Below are 26,283 nucleotides of genomic sequence, written 5' to 3'. Positions count from 1 at the left end.
GGTGGGCGTTCTAAGTGTATAAAAGACGACACAGAGGAAACCAGAGAGAACTCAACTAAGAGGGAGAAGTAAAACAAGGTCCAGGGGCACAGACGCTGGCAGCGCAGCACTTTCTTGGACCAAGTGGGCCCCAGAGCTGTGGCTGATGTGAGGCCAGAGCTGGGACGCCTGGGAGGGACTACTGCTTTAGCTGGATTTAAACCCTTCCGTTCTCTTGAGCTTTGCTCGGCTTTGTCCAAGTATGACTTTCGTTCTGAAAACATCTTTAATGTTACCTCCTCTGTGAAGAGCCTTGGACGTGTCCAGGTACAAGCTACCCATCTCCCCAGCCCCCGGGGAACAATGGCCACTACCCAGCACTGTGTTTCTGGTGTACATCCCACCCCCCGGTTCCTTACCGGGTCCAAACTGAGATGTGTAGTTCTCTATCCCTGCCAGGTCCAGGTAGTGGTTTCTCCTCTCGATGTTCTCATCCACACAATGGTGGTAGCAGCCCGGCTGCTCCAGGTGGCTGTCACCTTGGAACCTGTGACAAAATAAGTATGTCGCGTAGGAAGGCACAGGCCCTGAAGCCTTCTGGGAAGCCACGGGGGCAAACACGCGGCTCATCACTCGTTCTCGGTACCTGGGAGAAGGCGGTCCCACAGAAGCCTCTCAGCCTGTGCCTCCTTTTCCCTGTGCCCACCCCCATCTGTCCCATCTCCCCATGCTGTACTGGAGGTACCCCAGCCCCACCCAGCCCCATGCAGCCTGGAGCCTTCCCCCCAGCCCACTGCCCACCCAGCAGTGCCCTAGATGCTCGGTCTTTTCTGTGCTCACACTGAGGACTGAGCCTTCGCTAGCCGCGCCCTTTGGCAGCAGATGTGAAAGATCCCCACACGTGCCTGCTGCCCTGAGGCCATCATATAGTGCTTTTCTCTAGCCAGCCCACCTTCCCTCTGCTTATGCAGATGAGACAAAGGGACAGACAACTGCAGGTTTACAAGCCCTTACCTACAACTGTGAGAGTAAGAAGCCTGCAAATGAAGGTTCTCATGCCCACAGCCGGCCAGGCCATCCGAAGGGACACGAGGGGGGGGTTTGCCTCTCTGCTGTGAAGGCATGTGCACACGGACCCCGGTAGAAATACCAGTAGTGCTAGGTCCTAAGGTGCTGCCTGGACCCCATCTATGGTACATAACACATCAGGAACAACCAACCCATGCTAATCCAAACCACATGCAGAGAATCTGAAGGACCTTTATTTGGAATACAGGGAAGGGCTGCCGCTAGGGTTTTTTGTTTGTCGTTTTTTTTTTTTTTTTTTTATTTTCCCTTGTTTTGTTTTTAACTTTAGAGTCTGATTTGTAACTCTGTGCTTCTGAAATAAATCCACGGCCCCTGCAAAGGACCTAGAATAGAGCCTGCCGCTCAAAGTCTTTCAGGTGTATGTATTCAGCTGGTGCTCAATATATGTTCACGGGCATGAGGCTGCTGCCTCTGCCTGTGCATGCCATACCTGAGAGAGGCTCGCTGCTTCTTCTCCCAGCCACGAAGCTCCTCAGCAGGCTTGGTGTCCGCTCGGGGCCTCGTGCTCTGCAGGTCTGGGTCCCAGGTGCCCAAGAAACACCAGTCAGTGCCTACTCCTGCTCTGCCAGGGCCTGCCTGGCACTGTGCCCTCAAATACCACCCATCGAGGTTCACCACAGCTTTGTGGTGAACTTTGTGGCTGGCTTGCCCAGTGAAGACCAAACCAGCTGCCTGTGCCATTCACCTCTCCAGATTCACAAGCTGCCCTCTGAGGCCTGGCCTGCTACCCTCTCCACTGTATGTCCCCGTAGCTTCGTGCTGCCCCGAGTCTCATCCCTAGGCCTTTGCTTACACAAGGCCTTCCTTATGCAACCCACCCCTACCCCAGCCCAGAGGCCTACTCCTTGAGGGGCTGCTGAAGCCTTAAACACACAAAGCAACTGTCCATGGAAGCTGGGTTTCCTCCCACCCTCCCAGGCTGACTTGGGTCCTTCCTGTCTTTCCCAAAGTGGGTCCCCATTCTGTCAACTCTCACCAGTATGGTTGAAAAGGACACTCCTCTTGCTCTGGCTTCCATCAGGGGCCACAGTGAGCTTCACCCGCAGTGTCTTGCTCGATGTGGGTGAATGGTTCACAGAGGAGTCAACCACCTCATAGATGGTGTGCAGCAAGCTGGTGATGTCCTGTTTGGGAGGAAGCGGACACCCCATGCACTTTAGCCACAACACTGCCACCAGCAACCTCAGAGTCGGTGGCTGCCGCAGTGTTGAAGTCCCCTGGCTCCTTCAAAGAGAACTAAGGCAGAATGTGATGGTGGGTGGGTTTAAAAAAAATCTCAGGAGCAGGGAATGAGGAGCAAGAGAGCCAAAGGAAGGGGATTCATGAACTCAGAGTGGCTTGTTGACCATGAGCAACTGGGGCCCTCATCAGCATGTGGAACCTCTCAGAGAAGCCTCATCCAGGCAGGGGAAGAGTTTAAAAACCAGCTCTCAACCCTCCCAGGTGAGAGGCACCCAGGGATGTTACATACCCCTGCTCTTAGAGGGGGAAAACTGAAATGCGATTCTGTCCTTACACTGGACTGGATTATGCCCCCACCCACATACTCAGCGAGGATGGCGGTGAATGAGGAGGGTGATGGGTGATGGGAGAGGGGTGTGTGGGAGCAGATGCTGCTGTGAGGTGTCACTGAAGACAAACTGATCCGTGAGAAACTTGACCAAATAGTTTTGGCCTGTTACCTATTAAACCAGAATGTAGAGTCCGGCAGTGTTCTGGAGAATCTCAGAGACTTCTGACTCGAGTAGGGGATATAAGTACCCCCTACTAGGACTCCTATGCTCTGGGTATCTGTGGTCAGCTGTCTGAGGGACAGCCATTTGCTTTAAAAAACACTACCCACCAGGCACACTCAGTTATTGCCCAGCAATTCTATGACTTCTGACAGACGTAGCCTTCCCCTGTCTTTCCTTAGGCTGAAGCAGAGATGAATGACCCTAGAGATGCTGTAGCCAGGCAGATGTGTGATGGGAAAAAAGCATGGAGGGGCCATCGCGGCATAGGCGTATCTGCGAAACATGGTGGACATTCCGCTAGGCTGACTCTATAAGATGAGACCACTTTACATCAGAGAAGCCAGAAATCCAGAATCTTCTGAGAAATATTCCAAATCATCAACATGACAACTAATTTAATTTTTAACAAAAGCCTCTGGCAGACCAGACCAGAACATGTGCAGGACAGACTGTGAGACTGTGGGGGGCGCCATTTGAGACTCAGCCGCCAGCTGCTCCCTCCTGGCATACTCAGCTGTCTTGGCTTCTCTGGCAAGGCCACACAGAACTCCTCTTCTTGTCCCTCCCCTGGCTCCCCACACAGCCGTACCACCCACTCTCAAGCTACATCATCTTCAAAAGCCCATGACGGAGGTGACAAACTAAGAAACCGAGGGCCACTGCCAACATTCTTCAAGGGTCCCGCGCCTCAGAGGGCCTGGGGTCCTGCTCGGCGCCTTCAGCATGAAGCTGAAGAAACTGCTGGCCCCCATCTCAGAAACCAGGGTCCAGCACACAGGAAGAGGCTGCTACCATTCGGTTCTAAAGTCAATATAGCAAAGGTGTGGTCTCGGGGTGGCATATGGGAAGCCAGTGGAGCTTTTAGGGGATAAGACCTTGTGGTGGATCTTTAGGCCATTGGAGGCATGCTCCCAAAGAGGACTGTGGGACGCGGTCTTTCCTTCTCTCTCCTGATTCCAGGCCCCCAGGTGAGCGGTTCTGTTTTGCCATGCACACCGGCCAGAATATGCTGCCTTGACACAGACCCCAAACAACAGAGCCAACTGACTGTGGACTTGAGCAAGCCGGCTCTCATTTTGAGTAGCTCAGTATTCGGGGCAGTGACAGAAGCTGACGACATAGGTGACCATAACTGCTTCCTACATGGCTGAAAGCCTGAAAGGTTCACATGTTCAGTCTAGACACGGGCTCAGGCAGCAGAGGCAGTGAGGCAGGAGGCTGTCTGCCCAGGCACACCAAAATCTGTGAACTGCACTAGGAAGAAGAGAGGGAGAGGCATGTACAGCAGGCTTACAGGGGAGCTTCGCGGCTAGAGATAAGGGAAAGCACCGGGCAGGATCCTCAACTCAGAGCCAGCATCCCAGCATCTCAGAAAACACAGCCCAGAGGCTTGCTTCAGGCTATGCTGGACCACCTGCCTTCCTTGGGGCTCCTTCTCATCACCGAGGATGGGAGGGAGAAAACAGAAAGGATGTCTGTCCCTGGTCCTTCTTGCAAGGCCTCTGCAGTAGGGATATGCACAGGAGATACCTTGGCATGTCTGCACCAGGGAGAAAGAAGAAGGCAGCCATCGGGAACCAGCCATCTTCCCTGTGGTATGTGTGACAAAGATGCCATGGATGGCCCCGGGTCCTGTGTGTCCAGGCTGGCTGGCTGAGAGGCCAGTGAGATTCGACTCTGGGCTGTGTATGGACATTCTGAATGGGAGGAATTCCTGAGAGGGAGGGGTCCAGGCTAGGGCTGCTAGCACTCAGGGCCATGGAGAATCTGTCCAGTAAGAGGAGCCTGGAGCGAACAGCCTTGAGGAAGGCCTGCTCCTGCACATACTTGAAGGAAGCCCCCAGAACTGAACTTCAGGTGCCTGAGCCAATGTTTTCCTTTTGCTTTCGGCTGCAACAGGATGAGCTAGGATCCTGTCACAGGCCAGGGTCTTGCGTGGTTAAACATTAGTTAGTCTCTTCCTCCCACCTGGTTCTGGGACAGAGGCAGGCTTTGTAAGCCACATTCCCCCTCTGAGAGCTTAAAGGTGACTTCCTGTACATGCTGTGGAGAAGCTAATACTTGTCCCAACCTGACTGGGATAAGGAGACCTGGAAGCTGAGCATCCATACCTCTGGAGACACTGCAGGCCCCCAGACTGGCCCCCAGGAGGGTCCAAAGCCCACCCACCCGTTCTTCTGTCTCCACAGAGGTGCCAAGCACTACCTCTAACAGGACCTCCTTATAATGCAGGCAGGCCTGGGGAGGCAGAGGGAAGGATGCTGAGCCTGAGCCTGCCCTCGGCTTTCCTGGCACCTGGGATGAATTCGGGTTGCTTGCAGGGCCTTAAAGACCCACTCTATCTAGTCTGCAAAGGGGCCACAGGCCAGTGTCCTTCAGCTCTTGACCGGAGATCAGCTAGGCAGGCACACGCCCGGGCCAGTGTGCTGCTGCAGGGCTGAGCCAGCCTAGCACTGGGCTGTCCCTCCAAGAAGCTGCTCTGCCCCACGGCCCCTTCTGTCCCACTGGTGTTTTCCGCCTCATCGGGCTGTCAGAGCAACACATGGAGAACTGAGACTTCCTCCCCTGCCGAGTACTCAGCCCTACCCAGCGGCTGCTCCATCTGCAGAGACAGAGGCATGGAGAGGAACCTGGGAGGACGGCAGGAGGCTCTGAAAGGGGAGAGGGGCGGAGATGAGCCACAGCCACTTCTTGCTCCTGTTCTGTGTGGCCTTGGAGGCTCGCTGAAGCGCCAAGGGTAGCTGCTAGCGCTTGGGGACTACAAGGAGAAGGAAGTAGGGACAGACTGTTGGAACCTGGGGTCCCTCTCAGGGAAGGCCTTGGACTTTGCCGTTGTCTCCCACCTCTCCCCAGAAGGGTACCCCCCCCAACCCTGGACTGCGTGAGGTGCTCGGCTATACTCATTGTCCCTCCTCCCCACCCAGAGGTGCTGGCACACCCTTCAGGATGCTCCCAGCAGCCTTTCTCCAAGTCTTTCCACAGGCCCGGCCCCAGCGGGCAGAGGAGGGGGCAGCAGACTCAGGCTGAGGCCAGCTCCTGTGCCCGAGGGCTGCCATGTGGCAGCGAGCACACCTACCTCACGGGTGACTTTGCCATTGTTGTCGAAGTCATACAGAGTGAAAGTCCATTCCTGTCGGCTGTCCTCCTCCACAGAAACGTCACACTGAAGCTCCTGCACAGAAAGACAGCCGTCAACTAGAGCACTACCCTGGGCCCGGGGAAGGCCATGGGCGCCCCAGCTATCCCTCGAAGCTGGGAAAGGCAGACGGACAATGACTAAGACGTGAGCAGCCAGAGAAAGAGGCCAGAGCCCGAGCGGGCATACAGGTCCCAGGGCACCACTAATCTCTGGTGTTCAAAGACAAAGGAGACACAAGGACTCTGACAGGAGACTGTGGCCTCCCAAGGCCAGACCTCAACCAAAGGTGAGACGTTTTGGGAAGGCAACAGTGACCAGTGACTGGGAAGCCAGGCAAGATCCCAGGATGGGCAAGTGAACTGGGCAGCAGCAGGCTGGACATGAAAAGGTGGAACTCCACCGTCCGCCCAGACTTCTGGCACAGCCCCACCAGCTCCGCACCGTCCTGGGCAGGTCACTGCGTTTCTGGGGCTTCATTTTCCTTTCATATCAAATACAGAAAATGATCCTATCTATCCTCTGTCCTGTAAGGTTGTCAGGACATTACGTCCCCTGCCACGGGGCCCTCTACCAGCTCCGAGTTCCCAGTTCCCCTGCAGCTATGGGGACAGTCCTCAGAATTCCACCTCAAGGGTCCGCTTCTCTGCCAAGGGCAGCCCTACAGGGCTAGGCATCAAAGACCCAGAGGTGACCCGATCAATAGCATGACAGGAGTCGGTGCAGACACCCATGACCCGGCTCAGAGAGCATGGAGACAGGCCTCCCCACCACAAGGGAAACACCTGCTTACTGGAGTGTGCGTGGCAGGCAAGGTGTTCCTGCCTGCAGCTGCTGCAGCTTAAAGCTGGTTCCCTCTGGTTCTGAAGTGGGCCATGCTGAGTTCAAAGCCAGCCTTCCCTCATCCATGACATGCTAATCGGACACCTGCCAAGTGCCCACTCTACTCTTGAGGAAGTGTTTGATGTGATACAATACATGGTGGGTGGACGCACAAGTGCCCGCACGTGCGTGCACACACACACACACACACACACACACGCACACACACACACACACACACACACACACCCCTGCACCACACACTGGGTTCACTGGCTATGCCACCTTGACCACGCTGCGGGTACCAGGAGCCCTCCCCATTTCACTGCTGGCTCCTGGCAAGCAGAAGGAAGCCCCAGTATCCTGAGCAAGGCGGTCCAGTAGACTCTGGGGTGGGAGCACCACATGCCTCCAGAAGTCCCGCAGATACTCGCTAACCCCATAGTCCAGGGAGGCTGCCTTGTGAAGGGACTTGGCCTGAACTCGCAGCTCTGTGCCAACAATAGAGCTGTGCCCTGTGGTCTCGGGAAGGGAGGGACAGGGAAGCAGGGAAGCGGTGAGGGATGCCAGCAACCTCCGCTGAACTCGGCCTCACTCAGCCCTCGCTCTGTGCTTGGTGCCTGAAGGATCTCAGATACCCACTCTGCTCCACTGCTGGGTCACAGAGGGCAGCAGGATGAGCTGTATGCTCTGGGAGGGCCCAGCCACTGTGTTGTCCATGTGGTTGGGAAACCGAGGCCCAGAGAGAATTGAGGCTCTGCCCGGGGCCTCAGGTCTTAGCTTCTCCCATACCATAGGAGGCCCCCGTCTGTCCCAGGTCGGTCTCTGGGGGTGAAGGGAAGGCTTGAGGAATCTGAGGATCCTATCAGAGGGCAGCAGGCCCAAGGACCAGAGCCCTGTCTCCCCGTGTATACCCACACTTTGCCGTAGGGTCCTGGTAGTGTGGACTGGCCACCACCCATGTGGAGAGGCCATGGAAGGCAGCAGGAGGGATCTCCCACATAAGAGCTCCACCCATTTAAATGGGCCTCAGTTTCCCCCTTCTAGAGCACCGCCGTGAATCACAACCCTCCAAAGGAAACTTACTTCAAATTTCAGCTGCTTCTTGGAGCCAGGGCCAGGCTCACTCAGTTTCTCCATTCTCTTCTCATCTCCACTGACCAGGCTGTCGGTCTTCTCAGGTGGTAGAGCCACTGTGGGGAGGTACGGGGAAGAGGAGGAAGTCAGGGTCAGGGTGGCTATGCTATTTCCTCAGGCCAAGAGTGCTGGCCCCCCTGCTCTGCCTGCTGGCTGTGTTCCATGTCCTTTGATTCTTCGGCCCTGGTGATGCCACAGACTGCCTCAGAGAAAACCTTTGTGGTGTAGACACACCAGTTACTCAGGTTTCCCGGTAGCCCCTCAGACTCCTACTCTGCCCCAACTTCACAGCCTGGATAAGCAGCCAGCAGATTCAGCACCTGTCGAGACAACCAGGCACTCAGCAGGGCTGGGCATGGAGAGGTGTTAAGGGACTGGACAAGCTGTGGGACCACAGCCTTCTGTCTGCACCGCCTCCTACACCGACACTGTGCTATCTTCCAAGATGCTGATGCACTCAGCCTATGGGCAGAGCGGAAGGATGGGAACAGAGCTAACAGTCTGAGGAAGGGTGTGTGTGTGTGTGTGTGTGTGTGTGTGTGTGTGTGTGTGTGTGTGTGTGTGTGTTGAAGGACAACGTGCACCACACAATGGCTCTTCAGGGACTGCTCCCTAACCCTTGCCCTTGGCCTCTGCTCATCTGGGGGCCTCCCCTCTGCCAAAGGGCATGGTCCTCTATGTGTCTGACTTTCAGGAGCAGAGGGGGGTGTGAAATTTGTACCGTTTTCCTGTGTCCAGGAGGTGCCAGTGCGGGAACACCGTCATCCTAGACCCAGAACCCGGGCTACAGGTTCCACCATGTAACAGAACGCGCCATAGGAGTCCTCTGACCCTTCCCGTGTGACACAGGGGACTTCAGTTTGCTTTTCTAGAAGACGCTCCCACCTTTACCCTCCCAGAGTTCCCTGATGCCCTGGTGCAGCGACTTTTTTGTCTATTTTGAAGGGAAACAAACAGTGTGGGTCCTGACCTAAGAAGGCTTGGTTACCCGCGGGCGGCTAAGATGGCTCAGCTAGACTCAGTTGAACCTTCTGGGGATGTCAGGATCCTGGCAAATGAGGCGCAGGCCAGGAAAGTGGGGCTCTGTCCCCACCCCACTCAATCCCCATATCACAGTGCTGCAGTGAGCCCCTAAGAGCAGCAGCGGGAAGGGGGTGCAGTGGGGGAGGGGCACAGTGAGGGAGGGGCACACACCCCCTTGCTTTGTTCATACTTTCCAAGTTAGAGCTCTCTTCCTGGCGTCTATTTGCAGCAGTCCACATGGTACCCTGGAACCAGCGATCATAGCATGGGTGACAGGCTCACACAGTAACCGGACCCCACAGCCCTCAGTACCGCTATTCATTGACTCTATCTTCACTGGGACCTTGTGAGGCAGTTACTGTTATTAGCTCCATTTTCTAGGTAGGAGAACCAAGGCATAAGAATACTCCAGATTCTCAGAGACCACAGCCAGCCACAAACCGGCCTGCAGCAGTGGTTCTGTTCCCTGGGAGCCTTTTCCTTCTCTCTCCCTGCCTCGGCACCGCCAGTACCCACAGGGGCCTCCAGCCCTTAGTATCCACTGAGGCAACAGCTCCCGAATGCCATCAAGACATTCTGACTGTGGAACGGACGGCCTGTTACTGCAGAGGAAAGGAGCACACCAGACGGCCCCCTCCTCAGAAGGCTCCCGGGGCCCGGCACCCTCACTGCCAGGCAGGCCACGGGTACTTTGGATCCTATCCTTAACAGTCCCACCCCAATCCTATTGGTCAGATATCCTCCCCCAGGCAACCCTGAAACCAGGAAGGCCAGCCAGGCTGGTGACTCACCAGGGACTCAGACAGTCAAGCATCAACTACTCAATCTATCTAGTGCCCACTGGGCCATGAGTCCAGACAGGGCACAAGGTATGGCCATGCCTTTCAGGCACTGGGGCAGGAGGCCCTCCTGCTACTCCTTGAACCAGGGTGCTCTGCTGAGGCCTTTAGTCGCGCCTACATCTCCAGCAGACACAGCGGGGCTGCACAGGAGCACCACAGTAGAGTGGCACTTGGTGCTTCTACTTTTCCAACCAGGCAGCTTTAAGAAAGTCTGTACAGCCGGGCGGTGGTGGCGCACGCCTTTAATCCCAGCACTCGGGAGGCAGAGGCAGGTGGATCTCTGTGAGTTCGAGGCCAGCCTGGTCTACAGAGCGAGCTCCAGGACAGCCAAGCTACACAGAGAAAGTCTGTCTCGAAAAGTAGAAAAGAAAAAAAAAAAAAAAAAAAAGTCTGTACAGTGAAGGAAGGGTGGTGTCTCCCTCACAGGGATGCTGATTCTCTGTAGACAGCATCCTCACAGCTCCAGGAGAGAACCAGAGGAGGCTGCTGGTCAACATCATGGTAGGTACTCAGCAAGTGCGCACTAAGTGCTGACTGTGCCCTAGTCCCAGCTGGTAGCCCAGGTCTGAACAATCTCCTTTGCCCCAATCTGCCCCTTTGTAGGAACTATAGAGACATCACAGCCTGCAGAATCCTCCCTTCCCCCTCCCAGAGAGAGAGGAGGAAGCAGAAAGCAAAACAAAGCCGAGTTCCATCTTCAAAGCCACTGCCTGGCTCTGCAGAGGTCCTGCTGATGCGAGCTGGCCAGGCTTATCGGAACCCGACTTCAAGTTCAAAGGGAAGTTATCAGACAAGCACCTCCAGGTTCACTGTTGCCTTTCATGTTCCACTTGATAAGCCCAAAGACAAGGAACCGCTGTTCCGTTCTCTCTGGAGTGCCCTTGCTGCCCATGCTAGAGAGCATGTCTTCCTTCGGGACCTCCCCCGCCCCCTTCTCCCCACCTGAGGTGGGAAGCACCCCCCTTTATCCTCACGTGTCCTCTCTAGAGACTGCAGTGGCTTAAACTGTCCTCTCTTCCCAAGCAGGTCCCTCATGCTGTCCTAGCCCCCCAAGCCTCCAGGAACCCCCAGGTGGCCGCATCAGTGGACATGCAGAGCCTCCCAGCTTGGGCATGGCAGAAATGAATCGCAGGCCTGAGAGACATGCTGCCCCCAGGCTGGGAGCCGAATAAGACTCCTTGATACCCTGTGCCCTACACCAAAGAAGACTTTCATCTCTATTGTCCCCTGACCAAGTGCCAGAACAGGTGGCAGAGAACCCACAGAAAGCCATGCAGGCCCAGGGCCAGAGGGAGGGGCTGGGATTCTGGCAACTGGCATGGGCTTCACAGATGACCCCTCTGAAACCAAACCAAGGCAAACAGCATTGTGCCCAGGCAGCGAAGCAGCGCACCTCCACCTGCCTATGGCCACTGGCACCAGGGCCAGGTAGTGGAGATGCTCACTGCAGGCTGCCCAGGTCACATACCCAGGAACTAGACTATGCTGCCAAGGACTCTAGTGCCCAAGACCTCTCTCCGCTCCTTGTTCCTGCTTGTTCCTTGGCTGCCAGTCTCAGAAACATCTCTCAGAGGTTCTCTGAGCACGCTCAGACTGCCATGGAAAGCCACAGCAGGGCACACTGCCAATGTGGCAGGATAAAAGGAGTCAAGGAAGGAGGACAAAAACATGTCCTACTGCCCAAGAAGCATGTTTGGGTGATACGGAGCAGGGTGTCAGCTGAGCCTTGGGAGCCCCTGGGCCCGCAGCCTGGCTTTCTAAGTAAAGCTTAATCAGGTATTCCACACTCACTGGTCTCTGGCTGCTTCTGCCGCACACAGGAGGGCTGAGGCAAGTCATTACAAGGGTCCTCGTGGTCCACACAGCTTAAGATAGGAACTGTCTGGTCCTTCCAGAACTTTGGGTATTGCTGCTTTAGGCAAAGGCAGCCCTCCACCCCTTCCAGGTATATGCTTGGTAAACAGGACACAGCTTGGAGTTACTGAGTTACTGTGACTTACTGTTCGGTCAACTGGAAACCCTGTGCAGTGCCCAACCTGCTCAATCATTCATCATGGCTACAGAAGAGAAAATAATGACTTTTCTACTTTCTCAAAATGGCTTCTCAGCCCAGATGGACATGGGGGCTGTTTGTGGGGCTCCTTCTCTTTGCAAGCTACTTTCTGTCCTTCTCACATGGAGGCCATGGCCACTGGAGCTGGCTCACTGATTCTGCAGATGATGGTGTCTGTACACATCAGCTCCAGCCTGGCCGCACTCCACCCCCAGCAACTGCCAGATTAAATGCATTACTTGACCATCTTCACCCGGCTCCCTTTGAAGTTCCCTTCTCAAGCTTCAAAATACCTTTTGGAGGGAGATCAGACAGCATTAAACAGAATTACTAATTAATTAAGCAAAGTTAAATTTTAAACACTGTTTGTTGTGTTAGCCAAAAGCCTGAACAGAACAGACTTCTTTCCTCCACCGAGATCAAAGACAGCCTCTTTCCCTCTCCCCTCCCCCAGTTTAAAAAAGGGAAGGAGGAGGAGAGGAGGAAGAGAAAGGGAAGAGACTTAGGAACCAGGGAAAGGTGGCAGCTGTGATTAGGGCCTGGACTCCTCATCCTTCCCCAGGGCCAATAGGAGGCATCTCTGGGATCACATGCTGCGAGAGCTCCCCATCACTTTCTGGGGACTGTTTACCCTGGCAAACAGCAGTGACCCAGAGAGCAGCCTGGCACAGCCCACCCAGCCTGAGTGCTGACAGCTGGCGCCACCCAAACAGCAGGAGGAGGAGAGGGCTAGGAAACCAAGCGGGCCCTCCTGGTGCCGCATCTCTCTCCTAAGCTGCACAGGGCATGCTCACCTAGGGCTCTTGCCCTGTGGCTAGGGTCACCTGGGGTCGTCTGGAGTTGCTAGGAGACAGGCTTTGAAAAGCAGGCTGTGCACTATTCAATTCCAGAAGTGTCATTAACACGACACCAGAGATGTGCATAAATGTACTACTTCCGGCATTTCTCAAGTGAGACAGGCAGGTGTGGAAGGAGGAGCGCTGAGTGCTGTCTCTTAATTGGTACAAATGCATCTGAGCTGGCAGGGCGTGGTCTGCTCCCATTCAATCTGGCAATTCATTCTATACAGTCCTATGTCCGGGGCCCTCTGATGACCTCACAGCAGGCTCTGTGTCTACACGACAGAACTCTAACTACCTAGAGGCTGGTCCCTGGTAACTGCTGCCCCTGAACTGCCCACAGGAGGTGGTGCGTCTATGCACCCATGCAGAGTAGGAGTTTTCATAGGCATGAGCCCAGCTGTGCCATGTCCCACACACAGGCATAGGTAAGCTAGGATAGACAGATGCTGTCAATCTTGGCTTGAGCAACATGGAGGTTTGGCGTGAGGAGATGGTTGAAAAATGGGGAAAAATGCCAACTGAGGTGACAGCGGCCAGTGCCAGCCTATTTTAACACAGTCCACAAAAGCCTAGTTAAGAGCAAGCTTGGATAAAAGTGACAAATTGGAAACCGGGTTATGACCACGGCAGTAAAGACGCAACCTCAGTAAGGAAAGAGCAGCAATGGCATCGAGAGTGTGGCACACGTCTCTCCATCTGGGTAGCCGACCAATTTTCAAGCAGACACAATAGAAGACTGAGCACAAGCTGGGGCTTCTGTGCTGAAGTTTGGACACTTGCCCTAACATGCTCGTGATCCCCTGCCATTGTCCACACAAAGATATCTGTGACAAATATTCTGGTCTAAGGGTGGCTTGCCAGGATGTTTCTGGGCCTCCAAACCTCCAGCAGCAGCTGTCAGGGGGAATGCAGATGGATTTTAATATTAGCCTATGCCAAAAATAATTAGGAGGGTAAATCTGCGGCCGTGAGGAGAAAGATCGTGTGTGCATTCCAGACCAAATGGTTTCTTGGATGACTGGCTCAGGCCTCACGAGAGAAAAGGCTCTGGAGATGCACAGATGTGCCAGCTGGGCACTGCCAGTCAGGCTGGCAGGTACACATGTTGTCTCATTAAGTCCTTACTAACATAATGTAGGAGTGTCACCATTTGCATTTCATAACATTGGGACTGAAGCTTAAAAAGCAAAATCGAAAGCTGGGCAAGGCAGCACATGCCTGTCTTAGGAGGCTACGGCAGGATGGTGAGTTTGAGTCGCCCAACCCTACACCGTCAGGCCACTGTACCAGGACTTTGTATTTAAAAAAAAAAAAGAAAGAAAGGAAAGGAGGGAGGGAAAGAAAAGAAAAGGAAAAAAAGAAAAGAGAAGAGAAGAAAAAACGAGTGTATTCTTAATGGTCTCTCCCTACCCCTGCCATGGTTTTAGAGTCAAATCTCACAAACCTGGAGCTTCCCTGGTTAAGAATACGAGAGGAGAATTTCTGCAAAGCAAAGCATCCCGTGACTCAGAAGCCATGTCTTGCCCGAGACAGCACTGCACAGTCCATATTCGCAGGGTGGAGAGCTCAGAGCTGGAGTTTTGTGTCATGGCTCAAATTTGGATGGGAGGGGAGTTGAGCCAAGTGAACTGACAGGACAATTTAGGAACTGGGGGAGAGAAGCCAGGGGGTGTCACTAACTACCCTTTCATGGATAGATGCTTCTGATGCTCCCCCCAAAACCCATCTCAGACTTTGAGGGACCGAGGACAGAAAAAGGGGAGAGAGACAGAGACAGAGACAGAGTGTGTGTGTGTGTGTGTGTGTGTGTGTGTGTGTGTGAGAGAGAGAGAGAGAGAGAGAGAGAGAGAGAGAGACAGAGACACAGAGAGACAGAGACAGAGAGACAGAGACAGAGAGACAGAGAGAGACAGAGAGAGAGAGAGAGAGAGAGAGAGAGAGAGACTGTGCCTGTGTCTATGCATCTGCTCATACTAGGTCCAGCTTTTAGCTTTTTATGTCTTAGCTTTTTAGGTAATCCTATCCCTGGAATTTTCAATTTCAAAAGCTTCAAGTCCAAGCAAACTTGGTCGAGCTTTCCAAAGAGCCCAGAGTTCTGGACTTCGGAGCTTCGCTGTGAGGCTCTGCTTTTCAGGGAACCACTACCACCTCCCAGGCAGCAGTGATCTGCCCAGCAAGCCCCCAAGCACTCCCTGGCTTCCCTCCAAATGTGCAAACTCCCCTCCCACACGCCACCACTGGGCCCAGATCCCAGCACTGGTTCTGCTTTAGAGACACTTGTGACTGAGAGGGAAGAGGCCACGGGGAAAGGAGGCGACTGTCTGCAAACACTGCCCGGGCTTCAGGCTCGGAGGTCTGAACAGGGCTGGGGGGACATCGTGAGTGTGTGTCGGCGGCGACCCTGGACAAAGAGAGTGGTGTGAGCCTGCTGTCGTCATCCGTTCTGCCTGTCATCCCTCGCCCCTGTGAAAGCCCAGGAAGGAAATGAGCTTTCAAACCTGGCCACCACGGATACAGCTAAACCTCCCTGGCATGGCCGAGGCCGAATCTCCGCTGCCCATGCTGCACTTTCATGGAGAGCAGATGGGAAGACATGAGGTCAAGTTCACTCAGTGGAAACAGCTTAGAGGTGCTGGGGACTGGAGTGGGACTGCTGAGCCTACAGGGAAGCCCAAGCAGGGAAGGGAGCCAGGGTGGCTGCCTGAGGCTCCCAGAGGCCTCCTCAGATTTCAGGCACTGCCAGCCAGCCTTGAAGATGGACCTGCCCTGGAGTGCTGAGTGGAACTGCCTGTGGCCACTTCTTGAGAAGCACTTACCCTTATCTTCTGGTTCACTGTCCTTTAACTCCAGTCCCCAACAGCCAGGTGGCTTGACCACCTCAGCCCCTCCATTTGGATGGCCAGCAGGTTTTCAACTTGGCATCCCTAACCAAGTGCCCTGCACCCAATATTTCTCACTGCAACCCAGGCTTCTCTAGGTTTTTTTGTTTTGCTTTTTTTTTTTTTTTTTTTTTTTTTTTTTTTTTTTTTTGAGACAGTTTCTCTGTATAGCTTTGTGCCTTTCCTGTAACTCACTCTATAGCCCAAGCTGGCCTTGAACTCACAGAGATCCACCTGCCTCCGCCTCCCAGTGCTGGGATTAAAGCGTGCACCACCACCACCACCTGGCCCAGGCTTCTCTTTGTCCTTACCCAGACACCAAGCTCCTGTGGGTTCTGTTTTGGGAGCCTGGAGGGGACCTGGCCCAAGGAGAGGGGTCACAGACTTCAGTAGCCTTGGCAGCCTCATAGAACCTGGACTGCCAGGTTCTGCAAAGCTAGTTTTATACAGCAGGTGCCAAGTGGGCACTGGGGTTGGTAGAAATGCTGCTTGGAGCCCTGAGATGGAAGTGAGTCAGGAGGCTGGGTTGGGTAGGGCCAGCTTCAGGTGAGAGGCAACAAGGAGACCTAGGGATGGATAAAACACCCTTGGATGTATCATGGGTCTGCCTACCAAGCCAGTAAAAGCCTGAGAGGTCACATAATTGCTGGGCGTGAGTGAGGGGCTGCCCCTCCTGTCCCTGGCTGCTGCTGGATCCTCAGAAGAAGGGTCCCTCTCCTTTCCACACCCTGCCACACAGGCCTGCAGTCAGTTTGGAACCTCTGATGTTTACTTTGTTCTTTCCCAAGTTCAAAAGGAGCTCACAGCCCAGCACACCAAGCCAGCCTTAATCTCCTGCTTCGCTCCCAGCTGGCCAGTTAAGGCGGCTAAGACTCAGGATTAGGGGCAGCTTTACAGAACAACCCAGGAGCCAAAGCCCTCCTCTCCTGGGATGGCCAGAGACTCCTTTTCATCTTCACGCCTCACATGGCCCTTTTTCTCCCTTAAACAGCTCTCTAGCAGCCAAGAGGCAATGAGCTTGGCCAACAGAAAGACAAAGACGACATTCAGGAACCAGTTTTCTCCCCTAGCCAGGAGCATAGGGATACCATAGCCCCAGATCCAGCAGGTGTATGGCTGTGTGGCCAGGACTCAGGGGCATCTGCCCTTGCCAGCCTGCCATGCCCAGCCATTTCCCTGCCCGGGTGTGGGTGAGCTTGGGCTACTACAATAGGAGCAGCAGGGGAGCCCCAAGTGGACAATGGGTCCAGGATTCTTCCAAGGGTCTTAAAGAACAGACAGGGTCTTTGCTTTCCTGGGCTGCTCAACATTGGCCAGGCTCTCCTCCCATAGTGAGACACAGGCAGAGTAAAGCCATTGCCTGCCACAGTCATGAGAAGTCAGCTGAGCCATGTGGGCGGCCACACAGCAAAAGTTACTAGCTCCCACTTACAGACAGGGGCACAGGCATTGCCAGAAACAAACCAGCAGGCTAGAGGCTAGGTCCATGCCACTGTCACTAGCTCTACAGCATGACACTTCAGCTACAGAAAGGAGGGGTCTTGCATGACAGATCAAAAGCAGAGAGGCCAGAGGCAGGCTGTACCAGTATGTTTAGCTAGGGCACTGCATCGATGGACTTGGGGGGAAAAGCGATCGTGTTCAGAATCCAGCCGGACACTCATTATCATTGATCCCATCATAGTAGGGTAGCCCTGTGATGACCTGCCTGAAGTCTGGTAGCTCCTGAGCACAGGGTGTGGGTGTCACCCTGAGTACTGTGAAGGGCTTCACATCCCCGCCAACCCCTTCAGAGCTCTGTGGGCCTTTTCCCAACCTAGTGCCATAGGCAGAGCTACTAAGACCCACATACCTTCTAGCTGGAAGTCGTCCTCGTCCTCCTCACCAAGCGCCTCTCTGGAAGTGTCACCCACGAGCTCCTGGGGAAGACAGGACAATGGTCACAAGACAGTAGGACCCAGCAGGAACCCACCTGGCTAGACAGACAGGTGACATTGAGCACAAAGTACCAAGCTGACAGGATGGGCCTAGTCATGGGCTTCTTGACCAAGTGCAAGTGATTTCTCAGTGCACAGCACCCTGGGAAAAACTTCCCAAGATCCACCTAGGACCCACATCTCCTAGAGACCAAGTCCAGTCCCCCACTGGAATGCCAGGTAAGGTCAGTGTCCCTTACCCCTCCTGTCCAGCCGACTTCACAGCCACAGCCTCAGAAGACACCAAGGAAAGACCTCAGTCTAGATTCTTCCTCCAAACCAAGTGGGGCCCTCTATGCTCTCTTCTCTGGTAAATCCCTACTGCCCTCGAGGCCAAATGTAGCACCAATACACTGGCTAACACCCTGGGCCTGTACGCTCTGACTCCAGCGGTCCTCGCTGCAGCCTCCACGTCTTGCCCATGGCCCATTTCCCCACTAGCCTGGTCTAGGCACATGCCTGATCTGTCCTCTCCATGAGCCGATTGCTGTTTACAACCAGCGTGGCAGGGGTCCTTCCTTAGCAGCCTTGTCAAGCTGCCATCCATTCGGATACTGTCATATTGGCAAAGGGATTTTTGCTGTCCTCTAGGGAACGCCTGAGATGTCAAGAGACTGAAGCCCCCACTGTCTGACTCACCCCAGCGGACTAGAGATACAGAAAGACTAGACTGTATCTTGCAAAATGACTTCTCTATTTATAGGTACTCAGACAGGAATTCTGAAACCTAGGATTATTTAGATAAAGTTAAACAAGACCTTTTAATGTAAGACTTCTCAGGGCCTTCACTATGGTTATCAACGTGTGAATCTCTGGTGATATATAGTGCAGTGCGGGACGCACATCCCAAGGACCCAGTTTGGAACATACTCCTCTCTTGGGAAGGAGGAGGCCAGGGAGGGTATGCCATATGCCCTCTCCTAACGTCACAACAGCTGGTCTGATGGTGCGTCTAAGTCCCAGAAAATGGTAAGCACTAAAAAGCCCAAACACACCAGCTGCAACCAATGCCTCGCTGTGACCACAAAAACCTTTGCCTTGGCAAAATTTTCACAGAATATAAACCATCCAAACGTGGCACTTCAGACGCTTAAAGAATATCCAGGCGGCCCTGGGGTTGGCAGAGCAAAGGATGCTGCACACAGTGGGTGGCTCACTGGTTGGAGCCACAGGGTGGTTTCTAATCTCAACTTCTGTTCTGGAGACAAACAGGCCTCTGTTAGCCTGCAGCCTAGATCATGGTAGGCACTCCTTCTTCAAGGTGGTTGAAACATGACTGTTTCTGCTCTGGTGTCCCATTTACTTCAAACCCTGGTGGCTTTCTTCACTCCCCTGCTTGCCAATTACCGTAATCACTGAGCATTTCCCAGGCTTGTAACCTGGCTGTTTGTGTTAACAGAGCCAGAGTTGACAGGGGATCTGGAGACAGCGACAGGAAAGGTACACACACAGGTGGCATCATCAGCTGGCAGGCACACCCCAGCAGCCAATTAAAGCCCGACTTTCATGCCACAAAGACTGCTGCCATCTCCTCAGCCCTGCAAGGCCAGCGGGCAGTGTTTGCCACAGGAGCAGCAGCAGGCTTTAAGGGGACAAAGGCCCTTCACGCTGGGTCCTCGAGGAGAGAGTGGGCTCAGCACTGACCTCAGCAGCCCTGACAGTACCCCAGCAAGGAGGCTGGCCCTGAGGAGCCTTTGAGGTCCTGTGACTTTCTATTGGCATCACTGCCATAGCACCCCGACAGCGCGGCCAAGGAAGCCGTCTACTGCTGCTGCACTCACCATCATTGCTGCGAATGACAGATGCCGCACACCTCAGAGGACTGAGCTCACACAAAGTGTGCTCGGCAACACACGTCAGTGCTCCCTGGGCCACCCAGGGTCTCGGCATAAAGTGTTCATGGTCTCCAGACCCAGGGAAATGCGGTGTGGTGAGCCAACCCTGGGTCATGCCCTGGCTTTGGGCTCTCCTGGCATTTGGACTCTGGCGGACTTATCTGTATGAGTGAGCGACACTATGGTGAGAGAGCTAACACCGCCCAGACACTCCCTGAACAGCAGGGGGTGCTGATTCGTGTTAAAGAGCCTCCGCTGGCCATCACAACAGTCCTGCTCTGTCCACCTCTCAAGACACGAGAGAGTACTCAGCACACTCGTGCAGCATGTCCAGCATGTGCAAGGCCCCGGGTCCCATCACAGCATTGCAAAAAGGGAGGGGATTGGAAAGGAGGGAGAAAGGAAGGGAGTGGAACCCTCTCTATTATGCACTTGAGGCCAGCCTGGGCTACACCTTACCTCAAACAAACAATGCATGAAATGGGGCCCAGCCAGTGAGCGCTGGTGGCTCAGAGGCTAAGCCTCCCAGTCTATCCAGTGGGACTCAGAGCAGTAAGTACAGCTAGCTCCTTCTTCTCTGTGGTGTAGGCTTGGTCCTGGCTCCCGCCTGGCCATAAGCCCATTCCACACAGCCACAGACCTGTAGCCACCTCCTACAGGAAGGCAGGTGCTGCTGGAACTGCGCACTCAGACCTCATAGCTGCGATGAGCCCCATGGGGCCTGCAGCAGAGAGCACAGAAATGGGCTCAGGCAGTCACGGGTGGTCCAAACACAGCTCACCGGCAAGCTAAGTCTAGAAGGCGCAGCTCAACCTCCCATGTGCCCTGGTTCCCCCTCCACACATAGGGCCACAGCACACTATTTCAGGGTGACTCTGAGGAGCAAGGGAGTGCTCCACCTCCATGCCGGAAGATCGACCAGCAGTTACTGCTCATCGCTTCCTCTGTACTCACCATCAGACACTATCAGTACATGCTGGAAGTGCCGGAACTGACCAGCCTTAGCTGTCCTCCAGTGGCAATCACTGTGGGGTATGCTGCTATTATACCCACTCTATAGATGAGAAAACCAAGGCAGAGCAGTCTTATTGCCAATGCTATAGTTCTAACACACCAGAGAACCCGACCCTTACCACTGTACTCTCTTGTAAGAAGCCTGAGTCTGGAACTTAGACAGAGGACTATCTCATTCCTAGGACCCATCTCCTCTGGCTTCTAGGACTGCGGGCCTCAGACTTACTCCAAGTTCTGACTAAGACAAGAGGCCTGACTTGGTGTTCTGTCAGGCCATGTGGCCTACATGTGCCTCTGAAGTCCCGGTGCTGTCCCTCTGCTGCCCTGGAGCCCAGCCTCCATCCCTCACTGGGCCCCTGGAAGAGCAGCTTCTCCGGTCACTGGTGTGCAGCCGGCCCAGGCCTGAGCTAAGAGGCACAGGCACACTGCCTTATAAGGCCTCCGGGACGGAAAACCACATCAAAGTGGGGCCTTGGGGAGTGTTGGCGCAGGCTAGGGATTTTCCTCTTGGTCGTTGGGACCTCATACTCCTGAACTCAGTCTCCCCCACGCAAGGCCCCAGCAGGTCTCTGTCAATCTTTCTGTTCTCTAAGAGGTAATAGATGTGAGTGCCACACATTTTCCAAGCAAGCTCTTGGTGCCCACAGAACACGGTACCATGCACACTCAGGAATGCACAGGACTGAGACATTCTGGGAAGAGGGGGCACAGCCCAGGCCACCCCAGAACCCTCAGAATCAAGCAGCCTGTCCTAGTTAGCCCCTGAGATGAATGCATAGCAAACTCTTTCTTCCATGAACTCTGCAGACACAGCCCAGCCTCACTAACAGCACGCTCCATCTTCTGTTGCCAGGGGCAGGACAGGGCCGGTCCATGTTCCAGTGCCCAGGTGGGCCCAGCTCGCCCCTCTCCACAGCTGAGTGACAATAAAAGTGTCACTAAACTTGTCCACCCCTATTTTCCTCCTCTGTAAAATGGAGATGTTTTTATGTCAGAGGAGCCAAGGAAAAGGTGGGGTCAAAATGTCCAGGTGGCCTCTGTTACAAAGTCAAGAGCTGAAATGTCAGATTCTCCCATTCTTCTGCCATAGCCTCCTCTCAAGCTCTCAAATGTCCTCATGGTTCATCCTGATAATTACCTAGTTCCCAGCAGCTCCGCCCCCTCTGAAAGGCCATTTAAGTTCACTGACATCTAGGGCTAAGAGATCTCCCCAAAGCCACCAAAAGATACAGTGTGGTTCTTCACTGTGGGGTGGTGGACTCCTCTGCCTGCCAGAGCATGTCCCAAGGGAGGAATGAAGAAATACATGCAGAGGATATGATGCCACCACTGTGCACCTAGGAAACAGTGACTGTATAAGGGACCACGAGGCACACAAGAGGCCAGAGAGTGTATGGAATGGATGCCCTGGTCACCCACTGGGAAGGGAAAGAGACACAACCTCAGTCAGAAACCAGCCTTCTCAGAATCCTTCTAGTGCTCAGAGATGAGGACAGTGGTCCCTTGGGCTCCATGGGGCTGATTCCAAAGATGTCCAAATCTTAGGACTCTGGGGCTCTTAGATAAAGCAACGCAGTATCTGCAGAGCCTAGCTACCTCCCTCGAAGTCTTTAAGCCATCTCTGGATGTCGCTTACTTCCGACAAGGCAGCTGTGTAAGCAGCTGTCACACTGCTCTGTTTAGAGAATGACAGCCAAGAAAATAGTCCGTGCTTGTTCAATACAAAGGTTGTTTTTTCCATGTGTATCTTCCATGGGATGAATGGGTGGGTGTGGAACCCACAGACACAGAGGGCCGGCTGCACATCCACGTGCCACCTGGGTAAGGAAATCCTGACTTAACAAGACTGCAGATGACTACCCACTTCACAGAAGAGGGACCTGGAGTTCAGACAGATGGAGAGAAGGGCCCAAGAGATCACAGAGAAAAGGCAGCAGAGAAGGCTGGGGTCCTCTAGGCCCAGGAGGCTATGATTTCCTAGTTTCCGGACTTCTGGGGTGCCCAGCCACCAACACCACCGGCAGCCGGGTGGTACACCCAGGGGACAAGAGATGGGGAACCAAGGCTTCTCACCACCTGGGCCTCTCTTGCTGTGTCTAGCACACACCATGAACCTGGACATCCGCCCTCTCAGCTTCTCAGGCTTCTCTAGCCCGAGAGTCCATTCTGCTCATGAGCACCACAAGCTGTAGGCGCTGGGAACTGCCCGCCCAGGCCAACAATGAGCAACATGCAGGTCCAAATACAACCCAGTCGCCATCCAAGGGCTAAGGAGATGGACAAGGCTCCCAGAAGCACTGGCTCCCATGACAGGAAGTTGGGGCACTCCCTCTCCAGGGGCAAGAAGAACACAAGCTCATTCTGCCCCAGAACAGCATCAAAACCAAGATCTCAGTAGGCTGCTCCCAAAGACGGGCAGCTTCTCTCCTCAAGTACACAAGACCATAAGGCAGAGCCCTCAACTCCTCTACCAGTCTGCCAGCCTCGGGTCACCAGCAATGGATCCTGGGTCTCTAAGGAGAAGGTCAGACACCTGTCTCTCTGACTGCATCTTGCCTCAGCTCCAGCTCCTGAAGTTCACTGCTTCAGCCCAAATGAAGGTCAGGGAGAATAAAAGGCTATGGACCACCATCTCTGAAAGCAGGCTCCACACGATGAGGCCTAGCTGATTTTGTCTTGGAATAGTACCTGACACATTCATTATGTGGGTGTCCAACCTTTGAACATTTTGACACAGTACTAACGAAAATCTTGCAAAAACTAGGTGTTCTAAGTAAGTTTACCATTTTGTGTTAAGTTGCATTCATAGCTTCCTGGGGTGCCTACGACTTGTGGGCTATGGGCTGGACACATCTGTTAGGTGCTGGACAAATGCGATAAATGTCTTCTGGATGGATTTTGGCACCAGGGACACTGCCCTACCTATCCTGCAGGCGTTGCAGCCTCGGAGGGTGACAACTGCCATCTTGTTAACCTCTTCTCTCTCTCTCTCTTTTTTTTTTAAAGATTTATTTATTTATTATGTATACGGAAGAGGGTGCCAGATCTCATTACAGATGGTTGTGAGCCACCAGGTGGGTGCTGGGAATTGAACTCAGGACCAGCAGTCGGTGCTCTTAACCTCTGAGCCATCTCTCCAGCCCATTAACCTCTTCTCTTGCAACAGCAACTCGGGTTAAACTTGTCTCTTGCTGTACACTCCTGACTCTTATGGACCCAGGACCAAGCCACAGCCTACTACGGCTGGGATCCGAGATTCTTGCCATGTCCAGGAGCGGTGGGAGGCTTGCTTGTGCCACCCTTGCCCATGGCCCTTCATTTCCCCAGCTGGCCCAACCGTGACGCTCGGAGGAGGGAGGTAGCTCTCAGGCACTGGCAGGTCTGGCCTTCTGCCTAGGCTCACAAGAACAGCCTGCGTGGCTCCAAAGACACGGAGCAGTGATTAAAATTCCTTGCATTGCTCCTATTTTTATCTGCCGAGGATGTAATCAGAGGGCTCCTTGCGGCGCCCCCAGCTGGCCCCCCACAGCTAAGCATGCAGCCTGGATGCCTAGTCTGCTGCTAGGGAGATGGACATCAGACATCTGGAAGGACCCCACGGGACACAAATGATCCCCAGAGATGGCCTTGCACATTTCTGGCATCAGCCAGCCACAGATCAACAAAGTATACTGCCCAGACTGTCACTCTGTAAGCTGTGGACATCTGTGTGGCATCTATATGCCAAAAACACCACACAACTTCCTTCAAGACAGTTCCTACCTAACTAAGCTACTTAGTATTTCTCTCCCCCTCCCCCAGCCACTAGAGCACAGGAGTACTGAGGGATGGAACCTAGGGTTTCTACCAAGCACTCTACCACTGAGCTCCCCAGCCTTTTTATATTTATATATTTTTTATTTTGAGACAGTCTCGATTGCCAGGCTAGCCTTAAACTTGTGATCCCCCGCCTTGGCTACTGAGTAGCTAGGATTACAGGTGTGCAGCTGGCTAATATTCAACTTCTCTAAGTATGCTAAATATCCTCATTCTCTCCCCCGTCTCCTCCCTCAGTCAATGAGATCGGTGAAAGACTGGCTATGAGTCCTCATTATATTTGAGGCTTCTGAGGGATGTTTCACATTAAACAGATACAGTCATTAAAATGCCAGATGTCCATTACTTACCATCTCAAGTCCACCCCCACAGAAGAATGATGCCCAGGCTTTGAGAATGGTAAAAGCACCATGGTGCAGCCCTGCTCTGTGGCAAGGTTCACTCTAAACTAGGGGGGGGGGGACGACACACAAGGCAAACCCAGGGACTCCCAGGCTCTTCCCACAGGACAGCAGCTACATTTAGAATGTGATTTCTATGGATGGAGAAAAGAAGGCTGAAGGGAAAATAAGCCCAAACCAACAGAACGTGCTATGCTTTCTTGTGTTGAATCTCAGAGTTTGAAGCAGGAATTCTGGGGCAGGAGAGGCTGTCCAGAACAGCCAGGGCATGGGCCTAGCCAAAGTTCAGATACACCTCTACAGTAGAGCCCAGGAGCTCACTGGGGCATGGGGGTACTAGGGCCATAAAGACCAAAGACACAGTGATCACAGTAACTAACATACACTGAGTGTAATAGCTGTCCAGTGCTATGCTCAGTCCAGTACCTCTCTAGTTAAGCCTTCCACAGCGCAGGGGCTGAGGCCTGCTGCTGTCCCAACATGAGCCCTGTAGACACTGAGGTTCTGTCTGTTCATCGGTGTCCCCAACTGCTGTAACAGGGAAATGAATTGTGAATACAACCAACAGTGAGCTCACACCTGGAGCAGGAACTGTCACCCTCAGGTCCCTGGCTGGGACCTTCACTGTCACCCCACTGCCCTCTCCTCTCTGAGGTCTTTAGGGATCAGACATCTACGCTGTCCCCAAAGGCACATGGTCAGGCTGCTGCCTTCCCTACCGCTATTTCCACTAACACTGCCAGGCCGCTGCCTGTCACACTGCTCACCTGCCCAGCCACGGCCTAGATCTGATGATAGAGGTGAGCAAGAGCACTTGAGCACATCTGACCGGCCTGCAGCTGTGCGAGGGCTGTGGTGACTCCAGTCTGCTGCCAGGCTATAGCCCATGCACCTCGTGGAGCAGGGCGGCTGTGCGCCAGGCCACTCGCAGCAGGCGGCCACTCGCGGCAGGCGGCCACTGTCATCTGTTGACCTAACAGCAGCTACCTTGCTGAGGGGAAGGATGTGTGTTCTGGCCCAGGACAACAGACAGTCAGGCCAGGAGCTGGGAGAAGGGGGATCAGAAGCGAGTTTCCTCACTCAGCCTCAGAAGTGAGGTACTGGGTTTCTAGCTTTGTTAAACAAATGCACATATGAGCAAGAATTTTTCTTTCTGTCCTCACCATGCAGGAACATCTGGAGAGGGCAGGCAAACAAATGTCTTGGCCAGACTCTAGGATACTCTTGTCTGTACACACACACACACACACACACACACACACACACACACACACACGGGGTGGAGGGGGCGTGGTGCTCTATCTAGCCCTAAAGGACACAGACACACAGACAGGCAGACACACAGACACAGACAGACAGACAGACAGACACACACACAGACACACACACACACACACACACACACACACACACACACACACACACACACGGGGTGGGGAGGGTGGTACTCTATCTAGCCCTAAAGAGCTCCGGGTAAACCACCTGCAGAGGTCACTTCCCGCTGGCCCTGCTCCTAGCACCCCTAGGCCTCCCCTCCCCGCTGCCCCCATCCTGTTCTACAACCCAGCATTGAAGGCTTGTCAGTCAGGGCATGGAGGCAGAAGCAGACAGATCTCTATGAGTTCGGTGCCAGCCTGGTCTACATAGTGAGTTCCAGGACAGCCAGGACTATGTAGAGAGACCTCGTCTCAAAAATAAAAGGG

The 26,283-nt window shown here is 54.0% G+C and overlaps 1 protein-coding gene across 1 annotated transcript in view; it reads right to left on the bottom strand.

The window, feature by feature from the left end:
* The window catches only part of Nkd1 (NKD inhibitor of WNT signaling pathway 1), a 74,013-nt gene that overhangs the window by 3,461 nt on the left and 44,269 nt on the right, over positions 1–26,283 (bottom strand). Inside the window, exons 4-9 of the mRNA XM_028891824.2 lie at positions 17,391–17,457; positions 7,849–7,955; positions 5,881–5,976; positions 2,045–2,192; positions 1,499–1,583; positions 399–526 (exon numbers count right to left, since the gene is read on the bottom strand). Of these exons, the coding sequence (XP_028747657.1) occupies positions 399–526; positions 1,499–1,583; positions 2,045–2,192; positions 5,881–5,976; positions 7,849–7,955; positions 17,391–17,457 (631 nt within the window). The remainder of the gene's footprint in view (positions 1–398; positions 527–1,498; positions 1,584–2,044; positions 2,193–5,880; positions 5,977–7,848; positions 7,956–17,390; positions 17,458–26,283) is intronic.

Source organism: Peromyscus leucopus, chromosome 5 (genome assembly GCF_004664715.2).
Source record: "Peromyscus leucopus breed LL Stock chromosome 5, UCI_PerLeu_2.1, whole genome shotgun sequence".
NCBI classification, from domain to species: Eukaryota; Metazoa; Chordata; class Mammalia; order Rodentia; family Cricetidae; genus Peromyscus; species Peromyscus leucopus.
This window is presented reverse-complemented; position numbering and strand designations above follow the sequence as displayed.